This window comes from Hyperolius riggenbachi, chromosome 2 (genome assembly GCF_040937935.1).
Source record: "Hyperolius riggenbachi isolate aHypRig1 chromosome 2, aHypRig1.pri, whole genome shotgun sequence".
Lineage (NCBI taxonomy): Eukaryota > Metazoa > Chordata > Amphibia > Anura > Hyperoliidae > Hyperolius > Hyperolius riggenbachi.
Genome location: NC_090647.1, coordinates 571,780,816 through 571,792,501, shown reverse-complemented (window position 1 = coordinate 571,792,501; position 11,686 = coordinate 571,780,816). Strand labels below are relative to the sequence as shown.

Here is an 11,686-nt window from a genome sequence, read left to right as displayed (position 1 = left end):
CACCGCAAATCCCCATAGAGAATTTGAGCTGTGCTGAAAACTGAAAGAATTTCCGCTTTCTGCTCGTTGAAAACACCACAAGTCATATATCTATGGGAAGCTGAGACTCTGCTCTAACGAATGATGCCACTTTCGGTGAGCAAAAGTTGAAACTGACCGCGTACGAGGCGCCGAACGGCCGCGATCGCGGCTCCGTCGGCCATCTTAGTTCTGTGCTGCTGATATCTTTCTCCCTCCTCATTGGATGGATTGTTAGCTGGGGGCGGGAGAATTTTTTTTTCCTGAAGCCGGAGAATTGGCGAGTGGAGCCGTGACGTATGATAGTTCCCCGGGACCGGGCATACCCCACAAGCGACAGAATCATCATCACCCGTGACCCTTCCCTGGGCCAGGACACCACGGGATCCAGGGTGCCAGGAGGGCACCCCTGCCACCAGCAACATGGTGTCGTGGATCATCTCAAAGGCCGTGGTGTAAGTTGTCCTCACTGATCACTACAGCTGCTGGGGTGGTGAGGGTTAACCCCTGTTTACAAATAACAATACAGCTGTGTGTATGTGTGTATGTAGCCGACAGAGTACGGCGCCTCCTACGCGGTGAGCTTCAGCGTTTGCTCACCGGCTGTGGCATCATTCGTTAGAGCAGAGTCTCAGCTTCCCATAGATATATGACTTGTGGTGTTTTCAACGAGCAGAAAGCGGAAATTCTTTCAGTTTTCAGCACAGCTCACATTCTCTATGGGGATTTGCGGTGGGTCCCCTAAAGTAGACTAGCGCCGTCATTTCACCCCCGAATGCTTCCTGTAGTAAAATGATCCGAGATCCGGATCTCTTCAATGATCCGATTCGAATCATCCGGATCATTGAAAAGATCCGAACTTCCCATCTCTAATGTTGTGTCGGTTGGTGATGGCGTTGAAAGGGCGCCTGCGCAGTAAAAGACAAGGTGATGACGTAGCTGTACGGAGAAGTGATGCTGTCCCGTGTCATGTGCCAGTGTGGGCGGGGCTGTCAGCAGGCTGTCCCTCCTCCCCTGATCGCGCTCTGGCAGTGTGGGCGGGGCTGTCAGCAGGCTGTCCCTCCTCCCCTGATCGCGCTCTGGCAGTGTGGGCGGGTCCGTTAGCAGGCTGTCCCTCCTCCCCTGATCGCGCTGTACCAGTGTGGGCGGGGCGGGTCTCCGGCCGGATGGCGGGCGGAAGTGACGCGGCGGAAGTGGAGCGGTGCAGGAGCCGCACGTGTGTGAGAGCAGCAGCAGAGGAGGCAGCATGAGATACGCGTACCGGGTGAGGAGGCGGCGCTGCTGTGCTGTATACGGGGGAGGGGGGGAGATATTACACGGGAGCTCCGCACTGACTGCTTACTCCTTGTAAATTAGACGGCCTTCATCTCTCTCAATAGCACCTCACAACTTTTTAAGGTGAGACAGAGGGATACTTAAGCCACACCCCTGGCCACGCCCCCATCACACTCCTAATCACACATACCATAAAGATTTCATAAGAAACATATGTCGTTTTATAATACAAACCACACTGGTCCTTTCTATCCTGGGCCATTTTCCTTCATAGTAACATTTCCCCGCGTACGTTAAAAAGGGGTGCTGGGAAAAAAGGGCGCGGTGTTTTAAACGATAAGCATGGTTAACATTTAAAAATGTATTGTACTGTATTTCGTTTAAAATTAATGTTTTATAAAGTTATAAATCATTAAATAATGTGCATTAAATCGGCAATTGTAAAAACGTTAATCTTTCGTTTAAATAGTGAAACGTATAATAACGTTTAAAAAAAAAATTACTAAGTAACCCTCGCTGTACCTACCCCTAACCCCTAGACCCCCCTGTTGATGCCTAAACCTAAGAGCCCCCTGTTGGTGCCTAAGTAACCCTCCCTGTACCTACCCCTAACCCCTAGACCCCCCTGTTAGTGCCTAAACCTAAGAGCCCCCTGTTGGTGCCTAAGTAACCCTCCCTGTACCTACCCCTAACCCCTAGACCCCCCTGTTAGTGCCTAAACCTAAGAGCCCCCTGTTGGTGCCTAAGTAACCCTCCCTGTACCTACCCCTAACCCCTAGACCCCCCTGTTAGTGCCTAAACCTGAGACCCCCCTGTTGGTGCCTAAACCTAAGACCCCCCTGTTGGTGCCTAAACCTAAGACCCCCCTGTTGGTGCCTAAACCTAAGACCCCCCTGTGATAAGCATTATTAAAGTTTTAAAAACATATTGTGCGTTTTTTTCATTTAAAAATAATGTGAAAAAAAAAAAAAATTGTACTGTTTTTCGTTTAAAAATAATATTAAAAAATGTATAAATCATTAAATAATGTGTAATCATGAGAAGCAGTAATAAAACATTAAGTCTCCGGGCGCCGCTTTTAAAACGTTATTTTTCTCCGGCGCCCTTTTTTCCTATCGGGCGCCCATTAAACGATATTTATTATGGGAGTGAATGGCGGCGCCCGATTTGTCCACTAGCCTCCTGCGCCCTTTTTTACTGTTACCCATTTCCCCCCCATCTCTGATTAATCACTAGTGGTAATTTAATCTATCCCCTCTGTCACATGACTGCCTATGGCAGAGATGGCAGATAAGCCCATGTGAAAGCACAGGATGTTAACCCCATGTCTGCTTCCCTGAAAGCAGGACGTAAACACATTGCTGATTGATTGCAGGATTTGCATCAGCTGCAACAAAGAAATGGTTTTCTGTAAAGGTTATTATGCTGTTGCTTATCTCTTAGAGCAGAGGGGAAGTTCTGAGTTCAGGTCCACTTTGGGGTCAGATAGGGGGAGGGATCTTTCTGAGAATAACAGGTGGGAGGCACATATGCAAACATGGAACTCCTACACCATCACTTAGATTTGCCTGTAAATACCCTCAAATTACAGCTGACAGTCTGCAGATAAATCACATCCTGTTCCTTTCAAATGCATTGTGTATAGAGCCAAAAATGTTAGAATTGTGCCCACATCCCGATACTTACAAACCCATGTATGTGTATAGATAGATAGACAGATAGTTATACAGACATATATATATAATGCTGGTTCCTCCCGCTCTCTCCGCAGTTCAGTAACCTCCTGGGCACGCTCTATCGGTGTGGGAATCATGTGTATATATATATATATATATATATATATATATATATATATATATATATATATATATATATATATATATATATATATATATATATATATATATATATATATATATATATAATGCTGGTTCCTCCCGCTCTCTCCGCAGTTCAGTAACCTCCTGGGCACGCTCTATCGGTGTGGGAGTCGTGTATATGTATTAATAATATGCCAGTTTCTCCTGCTCTCTCCATAGTTCAGTAACCTCCTGGGCACGTTCTATCGGAGTGGGGATCATGTATATATAATATGCCAGTTTCTCCTGCTCTCTCCACAGTTCAGTAACCTCCTGGGCACGTTCTATCGGAGTGGGGATCATGTATATATAATATGCCAGTTTCTCCTGCTCTCTCCATAGTTCAGTAACCTCCTGGGCACGTTCTATCGGAGTGGGGATCATGTATATATAATATGCCAGTTTCTCCTGCTCTCTCCACAGTTCAGTAACCTCCTGGGCACGTTCTATCGGAGTGGGGATCATGTATATATAATATGCCAGTTTCTCCTGCTCTCTCCACAGTTCAGTAACCTCCTGGGCACGTTCTATCGGAGTGGGGATCATGTATATATAATATGCCAGTTTCTCCTGCTCTCTCCATAGTTCAGTAACCTCCTGGGCACGTTCTATCGGAGTGGGGATCATGTATATATAATATGCCAGTTTCTCCTGCTCTCTCCACAGTTCAGTAACCTCCTGGGCACGTTCTATCGGAGTGGGGATCATGTATATATAATATGCCAGTTTCTCCTGCTCTCTCCACAGTTCAGTAACCTCCTGGGCACGTTCTATCGGAGTGGGGATCATGTATATATAATATGCCAGTTTCTCCTGCTCTCTCCATAGTTCAGTAACCTCCTGGGCACGTTCTATCGGTGTGGGAGTCGTGTATATGTATTAATAATATGCCGGTTCCTCCTGCTCTCTCCACAGTTCAGTAACCTCCTGGGCACGTTCTATCGGAGTGGGGATCATGTATATATAATATGCCGGTTCCTCCTGCTCTCTCCATAGTTCAGTAACCTCCTGGGCACGTTCTATCGGAGTGGGGATCATGTATATATAATATGCCGGTTTCTCCTGCTCTCTCCACAGTTCAGTAACCTCCTGGGCACGTTCTATCGGAGTGGGGATCATGTATATATAATATGCCAGTTTCTCCTGCTCTCTCCACAGTTCAGTAACCTCCTGGGCACGTTCTATCGGAGTGGGGATCATGTATATATAATATGCCAGTTTCTCCTGCTCTCTCCATAGTTCAGTAACCTCCTGGGCACGCTCTATCGGTGTGGGAGTCGTGTATATGTATTAATAATATGCCAGTTTCTCCTGCTCTCTCCACAGTTCAGTAACCTCCTGGGCACGTTCTATCGGAGTGGGGATCATGTATATATAATATGCCAGTTTCTCCTGCTCTCTCCATAGTTCAGTAACCTCCTGGGCACGTTCTATCGGAGTGGGGATCATGTATATATAATATGCCAGTTTCTCCTGCTCTCTCCACAGTTCAGTAACCTCCTGGGCACGTTCTATCGGAGTGGGGATCATGTATATATAATATGCCAGTTTCTCCTGCTCTCTCCATAGTTCAGTAACCTCCTGGGCACGTTCTATCGGAGTGGGGATCATGTATATATAATATGCCAGTTTCTCCTGCTCTCTCCACAGTTCAGTAACCTCCTGGGCACGTTCTATCGGAGTGGGGATCATGTATATATAATATGCCAGTTTCTCCTGCTCTCTCCACAGTTCAGTAACCTCCTGGGCACGTTCTATCGGAGTGGGGATCATGTATATATAATATGCCAGTTTCTCCTGCTCTCTCCATAGTTCAGTAACCTCCTGGGCACGTTCTATCGGAGTGGGGATCATGTATATATAATATGCCAGTTTCTCCTGCTCTCTCCACAGTTCAGTAACCTCCTGGGCACGTTCTATCGGAGTGGGGATCATGTATATATAATATGCCAGTTTCTCCTGCTCTCTCCACAGTTCAGTAACCTCCTGGGCACGTTCTATCGGAGTGGGGATCATGTATATATAATATGCCAGTTTCTCCTGCTCTCTCCATAGTTCAGTAACCTCCTGGGCACGTTCTATCGGTGTGGGAGTCGTGTATATGTATTAATAATATGCCGGTTCCTCCTGCTCTCTCCACAGTTCAGTAACCTCCTGGGCACGTTCTATCGGAGTGGGGATCATGTATATATAATATGCCGGTTCCTCCTGCTCTCTCCATAGTTCAGTAACCTCCTGGGCACGTTCTATCGGAGTGGGGATCATGTATATATAATATGCCGGTTTCTCCTGCTCTCTCCACAGTTCAGTAACCTCCTGGGCACGTTCTATCGGAGTGGGGATCATGTATATATAATATGCCAGTTTCTCCTGCTCTCTCCACAGTTCAGTAACCTCCTGGGCACGTTCTATCGGAGTGGGGATCATGTATATATAATATGCCAGTTTCTCCTGCTCTCTCCATAGTTCAGTAACCTCCTGGGCACGTTCTATCGGAGTGGGGATTATGTATATATAATATGCCAGTTTCTCCTGCTCTCTCCACAGTTCAGTAACCTCCTGGGCACGTTCTATCGGAGTGGGGATCTCACCTTCTCTCCGGATGGGAATTCATTGCTAAGTCCAGTGGGGAATCGTCTGAGCGTTTTCCACCTGAAGAAGTGAGTCACATGATTGCAGAGCGAGGAGCCATTGGCTGCATTGTTTTGGTGTGGGAGGTGAAGGGGCCGGTTAGCTGTGCATGGTGATAAAACAGAAATGGGACTTTGTCCAGGTGGGGTGCGGGGGTCACTGTACACACAGTAGCTCCAGGTTGTCATATGTTTGGGGGGCTGCTGTACACACAGAGTGAATGCCTCTCCCTCTCTCTCTCTCCCGGCAGTAACGATGCAGAAACGCTCCCCCTGGCGTCTCGCTGTAACATCACCTGTGTGGCGCTGTCGCCAGACGGCTCGCTGGCAATTTTGGTGGATGAAGGTAAGCTCCTCCCCTGCCCCTCCTCTGAGATGTTTCTCTGCTGCCTCCCCCTCACCAGTCTCTGATCTCTCCACAGAGGGCGCCGCTCTACTCATCAGTCTCCTCACAAAGTCTGTCCTCAACCACTTCAATTTCCAGCAGCCCGTCCACAACATCTGCTTCTCCCCTGATGGCAGGTGACTGAACTGTTCACTCCCCCAAATCCTGTGTGACTCCTCCCCTGAGTGATCCTCCTCCCTCCCTGTGTAACTCCTCCTCCTCCTGGTCTTTAGATCCTCCCCATGTCTCCTTCTCCTGGTGTTTATATCCTCCTCATGTTACTCCTCCTCCTGGTCTTTAGATCCTCCCCATCCCTATGTGATCCCTCCTCTTTTGCCTTGGCAGGAAGTTTGTGGTGTGTAAGGGCTCCTTGGCGCTCATGTACCATGCTCCAGGGAAGAGGAGAGAATTTAATGCATTTGTATTGGATAAGACCTACTATGGACCGTATGACGAGACAACATGCATAGACTGGACCGATGACTCCAAGTAAGTGGATGTAAAGGTTGTGTCACTGTCTTTTGTACCTCTGTCACCTCTCATCTCTCTGCCACTGAGGGGTGTGCTTTTCCTGTGCCCCCCCCCCCCCGCCACCTTTCATCTCTCTCACTGAGGGGTGTGCCCTCCCCGTGCCCCTCCTGCCAATACCCTTTCATTTCTTTAACAGTAAGGAATCCATCATTGTGACTCTTCCCCCTCCCCCCCCCTTTAACCTCGCTTGTCTCTGGCAGGTGTTTTCCCTGTGCCCCTCCCCCGTATCCTTTCTGGTCTCCATCAGGTGCTTTGCGGTTGGCTGTGTGTGTGTGTGTGTGTGTGTGTGTGTGTGTGTGTGTGTGTGTGTGTGTGTGTGTGTGTGTGTGTGTGTGTGTGTCCTCCCTGTGCCACTCCCCTGGTAACCTCTTTTGTCCCCGGCAGGTTCTTTGCAGTTGGCAGTAAGCGGGGGGGGTGTCCTCCCTGTGCCCTTCCCCCTGGTAACCTCTCTTGTCTCCGGCAGGTGCTTTGCAGTGGGCAGTATGCGGGGGGGGTGTCCTCCCTGTGCCCTTCCCCCTGGTAACCTCTCTTGTCTCCGGCAGGTGCTTTGCAGTGGGCAGTAAGCGGGGGGGGGGTGTCCTCCCTGTGCCCTTCCCCCTGGTAACCTCTCTTGTCTCCGGCAGATGCTTTGCAGTGGGCAGTAAGGACATGAGCACCTGGGTTTTCGGCGCGGAGCGTTGGCAGAATCTCATCTATTACTCGCTGGGTGGCCACAAAGATGCCATTGTGTCCTGCTTCTTCCAGGAGGACAGTTTGGATGTGAGTTGTCCCTCGTGGGATGGGCATGCCAGGTGTCACATGATTTGGACATCAGAGTGTGGGAGGAGTAATATCTGTAGAGTGTAAGCTCCGGGGATCACAGACATCAGAATGTAGAAGCAGTAATATCTGTAGAGTGTAAGCTTCAGGGCACATTGATCTCTTGCTACTGGATATGTAAAATCTATAGAGTAGTAAACATCAGAGCGAGAGGTGATGCTCCTCGTGGGAGGGAAGTGATCAGACGGGGTGAGGGAGGTGGCAGACACTGGGGGGAAGGTTGATGGCTCTTGGGGGGAGGGAGGTGATCAGATGGGCGGGTGGGTAAAGGTGATATCCCTCAGGTGAGGAGTGAGCAGACGCGGGAGAGAAATGATCAGGTGGGGGAGCGGGTAAAGGTGATATCCCTCGGGGGGGGGAAGTGAGCAGACACTGGGGGAGGGGTGATGCCCCTCGGGGGAGGGAGCAGTAGGACTCCTCTCATTCTTACTCTGGCGTGTCTCCCCAGTTGCACACGGTCAGTGCAGATGCCACGCTATGTATGTGGCGGTGTGACACGGAACCATCCCAGCTCCTCCCCCGACTACAGAAGAAGAAGCCAGCAGACACTGACTGCATGGAGGATGGGGAGGAGAAAGGGGAAGAGATCAGAGGATCAGCCAATCCCGCCCCGGAGGAGAAGGTGGGGAGAGTGCGCTACTCCAGGATCACCAGGTCAGTACCAGCAGCTGATTGGCTGGATGTTGGTAGTCTCCGCCTCCAGCACAGTCCTGGTGAGTTTCCCGTGTGATGTTTGTGGTTTTTGTCTGCAGACATTTCTTCAACAAAGAGGGAGACTTCACCACACTGACCGCTGCTGCCTTCCATAAGAAACTCAACCTACTGGTGACCGGCTTCTCCACCGGGACCTTCCACATCCACGAGCTGCCAGAGATCAGCCTCATCCACTCGCTAAGGTGAGCTGAGTGTGCCCCGCGTACGCAGATTATGCCCCGCCTACACAGATTAGGCCCCACCCTTGAGATCACACCACTCCGCTTCCGATGTTCAAAGATAGATCGTGGAAGGTTGTTAATGGCTGAGTTCCGCGATCTATCTTTTTTATGGGTACTTAGCTTTAGTGTTAAATTGCTGTGACGCGTCAATATGTCCTGCTTTAGCCGCTATTCGCAGCTTTCAACATAGGTGCCCATGTGTCTATATGTCTGTTGACACCCAAAATAAATTTGCCACTTCAGTGTGACCCTCCCTTTCCAACCAGCATGACCTTGCCTAACCACTGGGGAGGGTGAGGGAGGGTGCAGCAGCCCAGAGGGCGGGTTAGGGAGGATTAAGACATACCCAGGCTTTCGTCCTCAATTGCTGACGGGCGGTTTCTTCCAGGGTTCAGTCTTCTCCCGCCTTGTATTGCATCCCACCTCTCGTCATGTGACTACCAGCTTCTTCCTCACATGACGTGAGGTGGGACACAATACAAGGCGAAGGGAAGACTGAACCCCCCCCCCCCTCCTGGGTGCTGCACCCTCCCTTGTCCCCCCCCCCCCCTGGGGTGCCGCTCCCACCCGCCCAGCTGCTGCACCCTCCCTCACCCACTCGCTGGCCTGGTTTGTGTCCCCCCAGTCCCCAGTGGATTTTGCTCCCTAACGATCTATCTATGTTTCTAATTATAGTTCATACCACGACCTGAGACTACCTAACGACAATTTGATAATAATTGACCCCTGCACAGGCGAGTGTGCCCCGCCTACACGGGAGCAGGGCTGTGGAGTCGGAGTTGTGGAGTCGGAGTCGTGGAGTCGGGCAATTTTGGGTGCCTGGAGTCGGAGTCGGGAAAAAATGCACCGACTCCTAATGAATTTGTAACTGTAATTAAAATAGAAAATATGATAAAATGTTCTATTTCTCAGATAATAGTCATTAAAAATAATGTATATATACAGTATATATACAGTAATAGCTGTGCTTAGTCCACAAAAATGAAATAAACCAATCAAAATGAGTTACTTGTGCTGCTTCAATAAAGCAGTCCCCGTATTTTTAAGGTCAGATATACATATCTGATTGTGACTGTATATATGATGTGTACACAGGAATCTCTTATATACGAAATAACATCTATGCTGTAAGAATAAAGCCTGATGTGTAGCTGTGTCACTAATAGAGATGGTCAATGAGATGGAAATAATTCTGCATTGATGCTGGTTTATGCAAATGTATGCACTCTCTTTGCTCATGAAATCAAATAATTTGATATGTTGTTAAAATTTGGTTTGGTGACTACAAATTAAAGGGTAACTGAGACGGATGAAAAGTAAAGTTTTATACATACCTGGGGCTTCCTCCAGCCCCCTTCAGGCTAATCAGTCCCTCGCTGTCCTCCACCACCCGGATCTTCTGCTATGAGTCCTGGTAATTCAGCCAGTCAGCGCTGTCCGGCCGCATGCCGCTCCCACAGCCAGGAACATTCTGCACCTGCGCAATAGTGCTGCACAGGTGTAGTATGCTCCTGGCGGCGGAGTGTGTGCATACGCACTACGCCCGACTGGCTCAAGTACCTGGACTCATAGCAGAAGATCCAGGTGGCGGAGGAGGACAGCGAGGGACTGATTATCCTGAAGGGGGCTGGAGGAAGCCCCAGGTATGTATAAAACTTTAATTTCATCTGTCTCAGGTTTACTTTGTTACACAGTAGTACTATACTCTACATATGCACTCCCCACAGAGCTGCAGGGAATGCACTGAGAATGTTGTGCACATTGAGCACAGAGGTGTTGTCTGTTTACAATCTCCTCATTCCCCTGCAGAGAACCTGCACATCACTCTTAGATGTACCCACACTTACATTGCCTAGGGCCTGATAGATGTTCTTTGTTCCGGTTTGTACCTTTTACAAGTACTCTTACCAAGAACTAGTTTTAGTCTAAAGGGAGTAAATATAGTAGTCTACATATCCTTCTCACTTCAGTTGTCTTGTAAAATTCCTAAGCGTTGGCAGTTGAGACGAATTTCATGTTACATACTTTTAATCAACAAAATTGTAATATGCAAATTAGAGGAGTCTGAGTCGGTGGAATCCTAAACTGAGGAGTCGGAGTCGGTGGATTTTTGGACCGACTCCACAGCCCTGCACGGGAGTGTGCCCCGCCTACACGAGAGTGTGCCCCGCCTACACGAGAGTGCCCCGCCTACACATGGGAGCATGGCCCGCCTACATGGGATTATGCCCCGCCCACACAGGGAGCATGGCCCACCTACACGGGAGTGTGCCCCACTCCTGAGATCAGCCTCATCCTGTGCTGCGCTTCTTTCTCTTAAGTAGGAAGTTTGTCCCGCCCACACATAGCTCCTCCCCATCATCTGCTGCACTCTCACTGTCTCCATGTTCACCTTTTGCAGTATTTCGGATCAGAGTATTTCCACCACATGGGAAGTGTGCCCTGCCCACACATAGCACCTCCCCATTATGCGCACTGCTCCTCCCCCCCCATTATGCACACTGCTCCCCCCCCCCCCCCCCCCCCCCATTATGCGCACTGCTTAATCACTGTCTCCATGTTCCCCTTTTGCAGTATTTCGGATCAGAGTATTTCCACCATCGCGGTGAACAGATCTGGAGATTGGATTGCTTTTGGCTGCAGTGGTGAGTTCTGCTGTGTCCATTTCCTGTGTTCTGCCCTCTGGTGGTGTCTGGGCAGCTGCTGGTGTGGGAGTGGTGAGTTCTGCTGCCCTCTGGTGGTGACTGCCCTGTATTGCAGGTCTGGGCCAGCTGCTGGTGTGGGAGTGGCAGAGCGAGTCATACGTGTTGAAGCAACAAGGTCATTTCAATAACATGATGTCCCTGTGCTACTCACCTGATGGACAGCATATCGTCACGGGCGGAGACGACGGCAAGGTATGGGGGGGGGGGGCGGTATATGGGGAGGAGTCTGACTGGGGGAGGCGTCTGTGCATGGTGACTGGAGGAGGCGTCTGTGCATGGTGACTGGAGGAGGCGTCTGTGCATGGTGACTGGGGGAGGAGTTTGTGCAGGGTGACTGGGGGAGTGTGTGCAGGGTGACTGGGGGAGTGTGTGTGCATGGTGACTGGGGGAGTGTGTGTGCATGGTGACTGGGGGAGGCGTCTGTGCATGGTGACTGGGGGAGGAGTCTGTGCATGGTGACTGGGGGAGGAGTCTGTGCATGGTGACTGGAGGAGGCGTCTGTGCATGGTGACTGGGGGAGGAGTTTGTG

The 11,686-nt window shown here is 49.9% G+C and overlaps 1 protein-coding gene across 4 annotated transcripts in view; it reads left to right on the top strand.

Moving 5' to 3' along the window:
* The first annotated feature begins 294 nt into the window (after positions 1 to 294).
* Positions 295 to 11,686, top strand: part of PWP2 (PWP2 small subunit processome component) — a 35,236-nt gene continuing 23,844 nt past the window's right edge. The window contains exons 1-10 of one of the 4 annotated variants that reach the window (XM_068271031.1): positions 295 to 473; positions 5,700 to 5,812; positions 6,034 to 6,128; positions 6,205 to 6,304; positions 6,513 to 6,656; positions 7,322 to 7,457; positions 7,966 to 8,171; positions 8,270 to 8,413; positions 11,027 to 11,097; positions 11,213 to 11,349. In XM_068271031.1, the coding sequence (XP_068127132.1) occupies positions 318 to 473; positions 5,700 to 5,812; positions 6,034 to 6,128; positions 6,205 to 6,304; positions 6,513 to 6,656; positions 7,322 to 7,457; positions 7,966 to 8,171; positions 8,270 to 8,413; positions 11,027 to 11,097; positions 11,213 to 11,349 (1,302 nt within the window). In that variant the 5' untranslated portion in view covers positions 295 to 317. Of the gene's footprint in view, positions 474 to 1,176; positions 1,283 to 1,378; positions 1,417 to 5,699; positions 5,813 to 6,033; positions 6,129 to 6,204; positions 6,305 to 6,512; positions 6,657 to 7,321; positions 7,458 to 7,965; positions 8,172 to 8,269; positions 8,414 to 11,026; positions 11,098 to 11,212; positions 11,350 to 11,686 lie in introns of those variants that run through there. The other 3 variants (XM_068271032.1, XM_068271034.1, XM_068271033.1) reach the window with 3 other exon arrangements.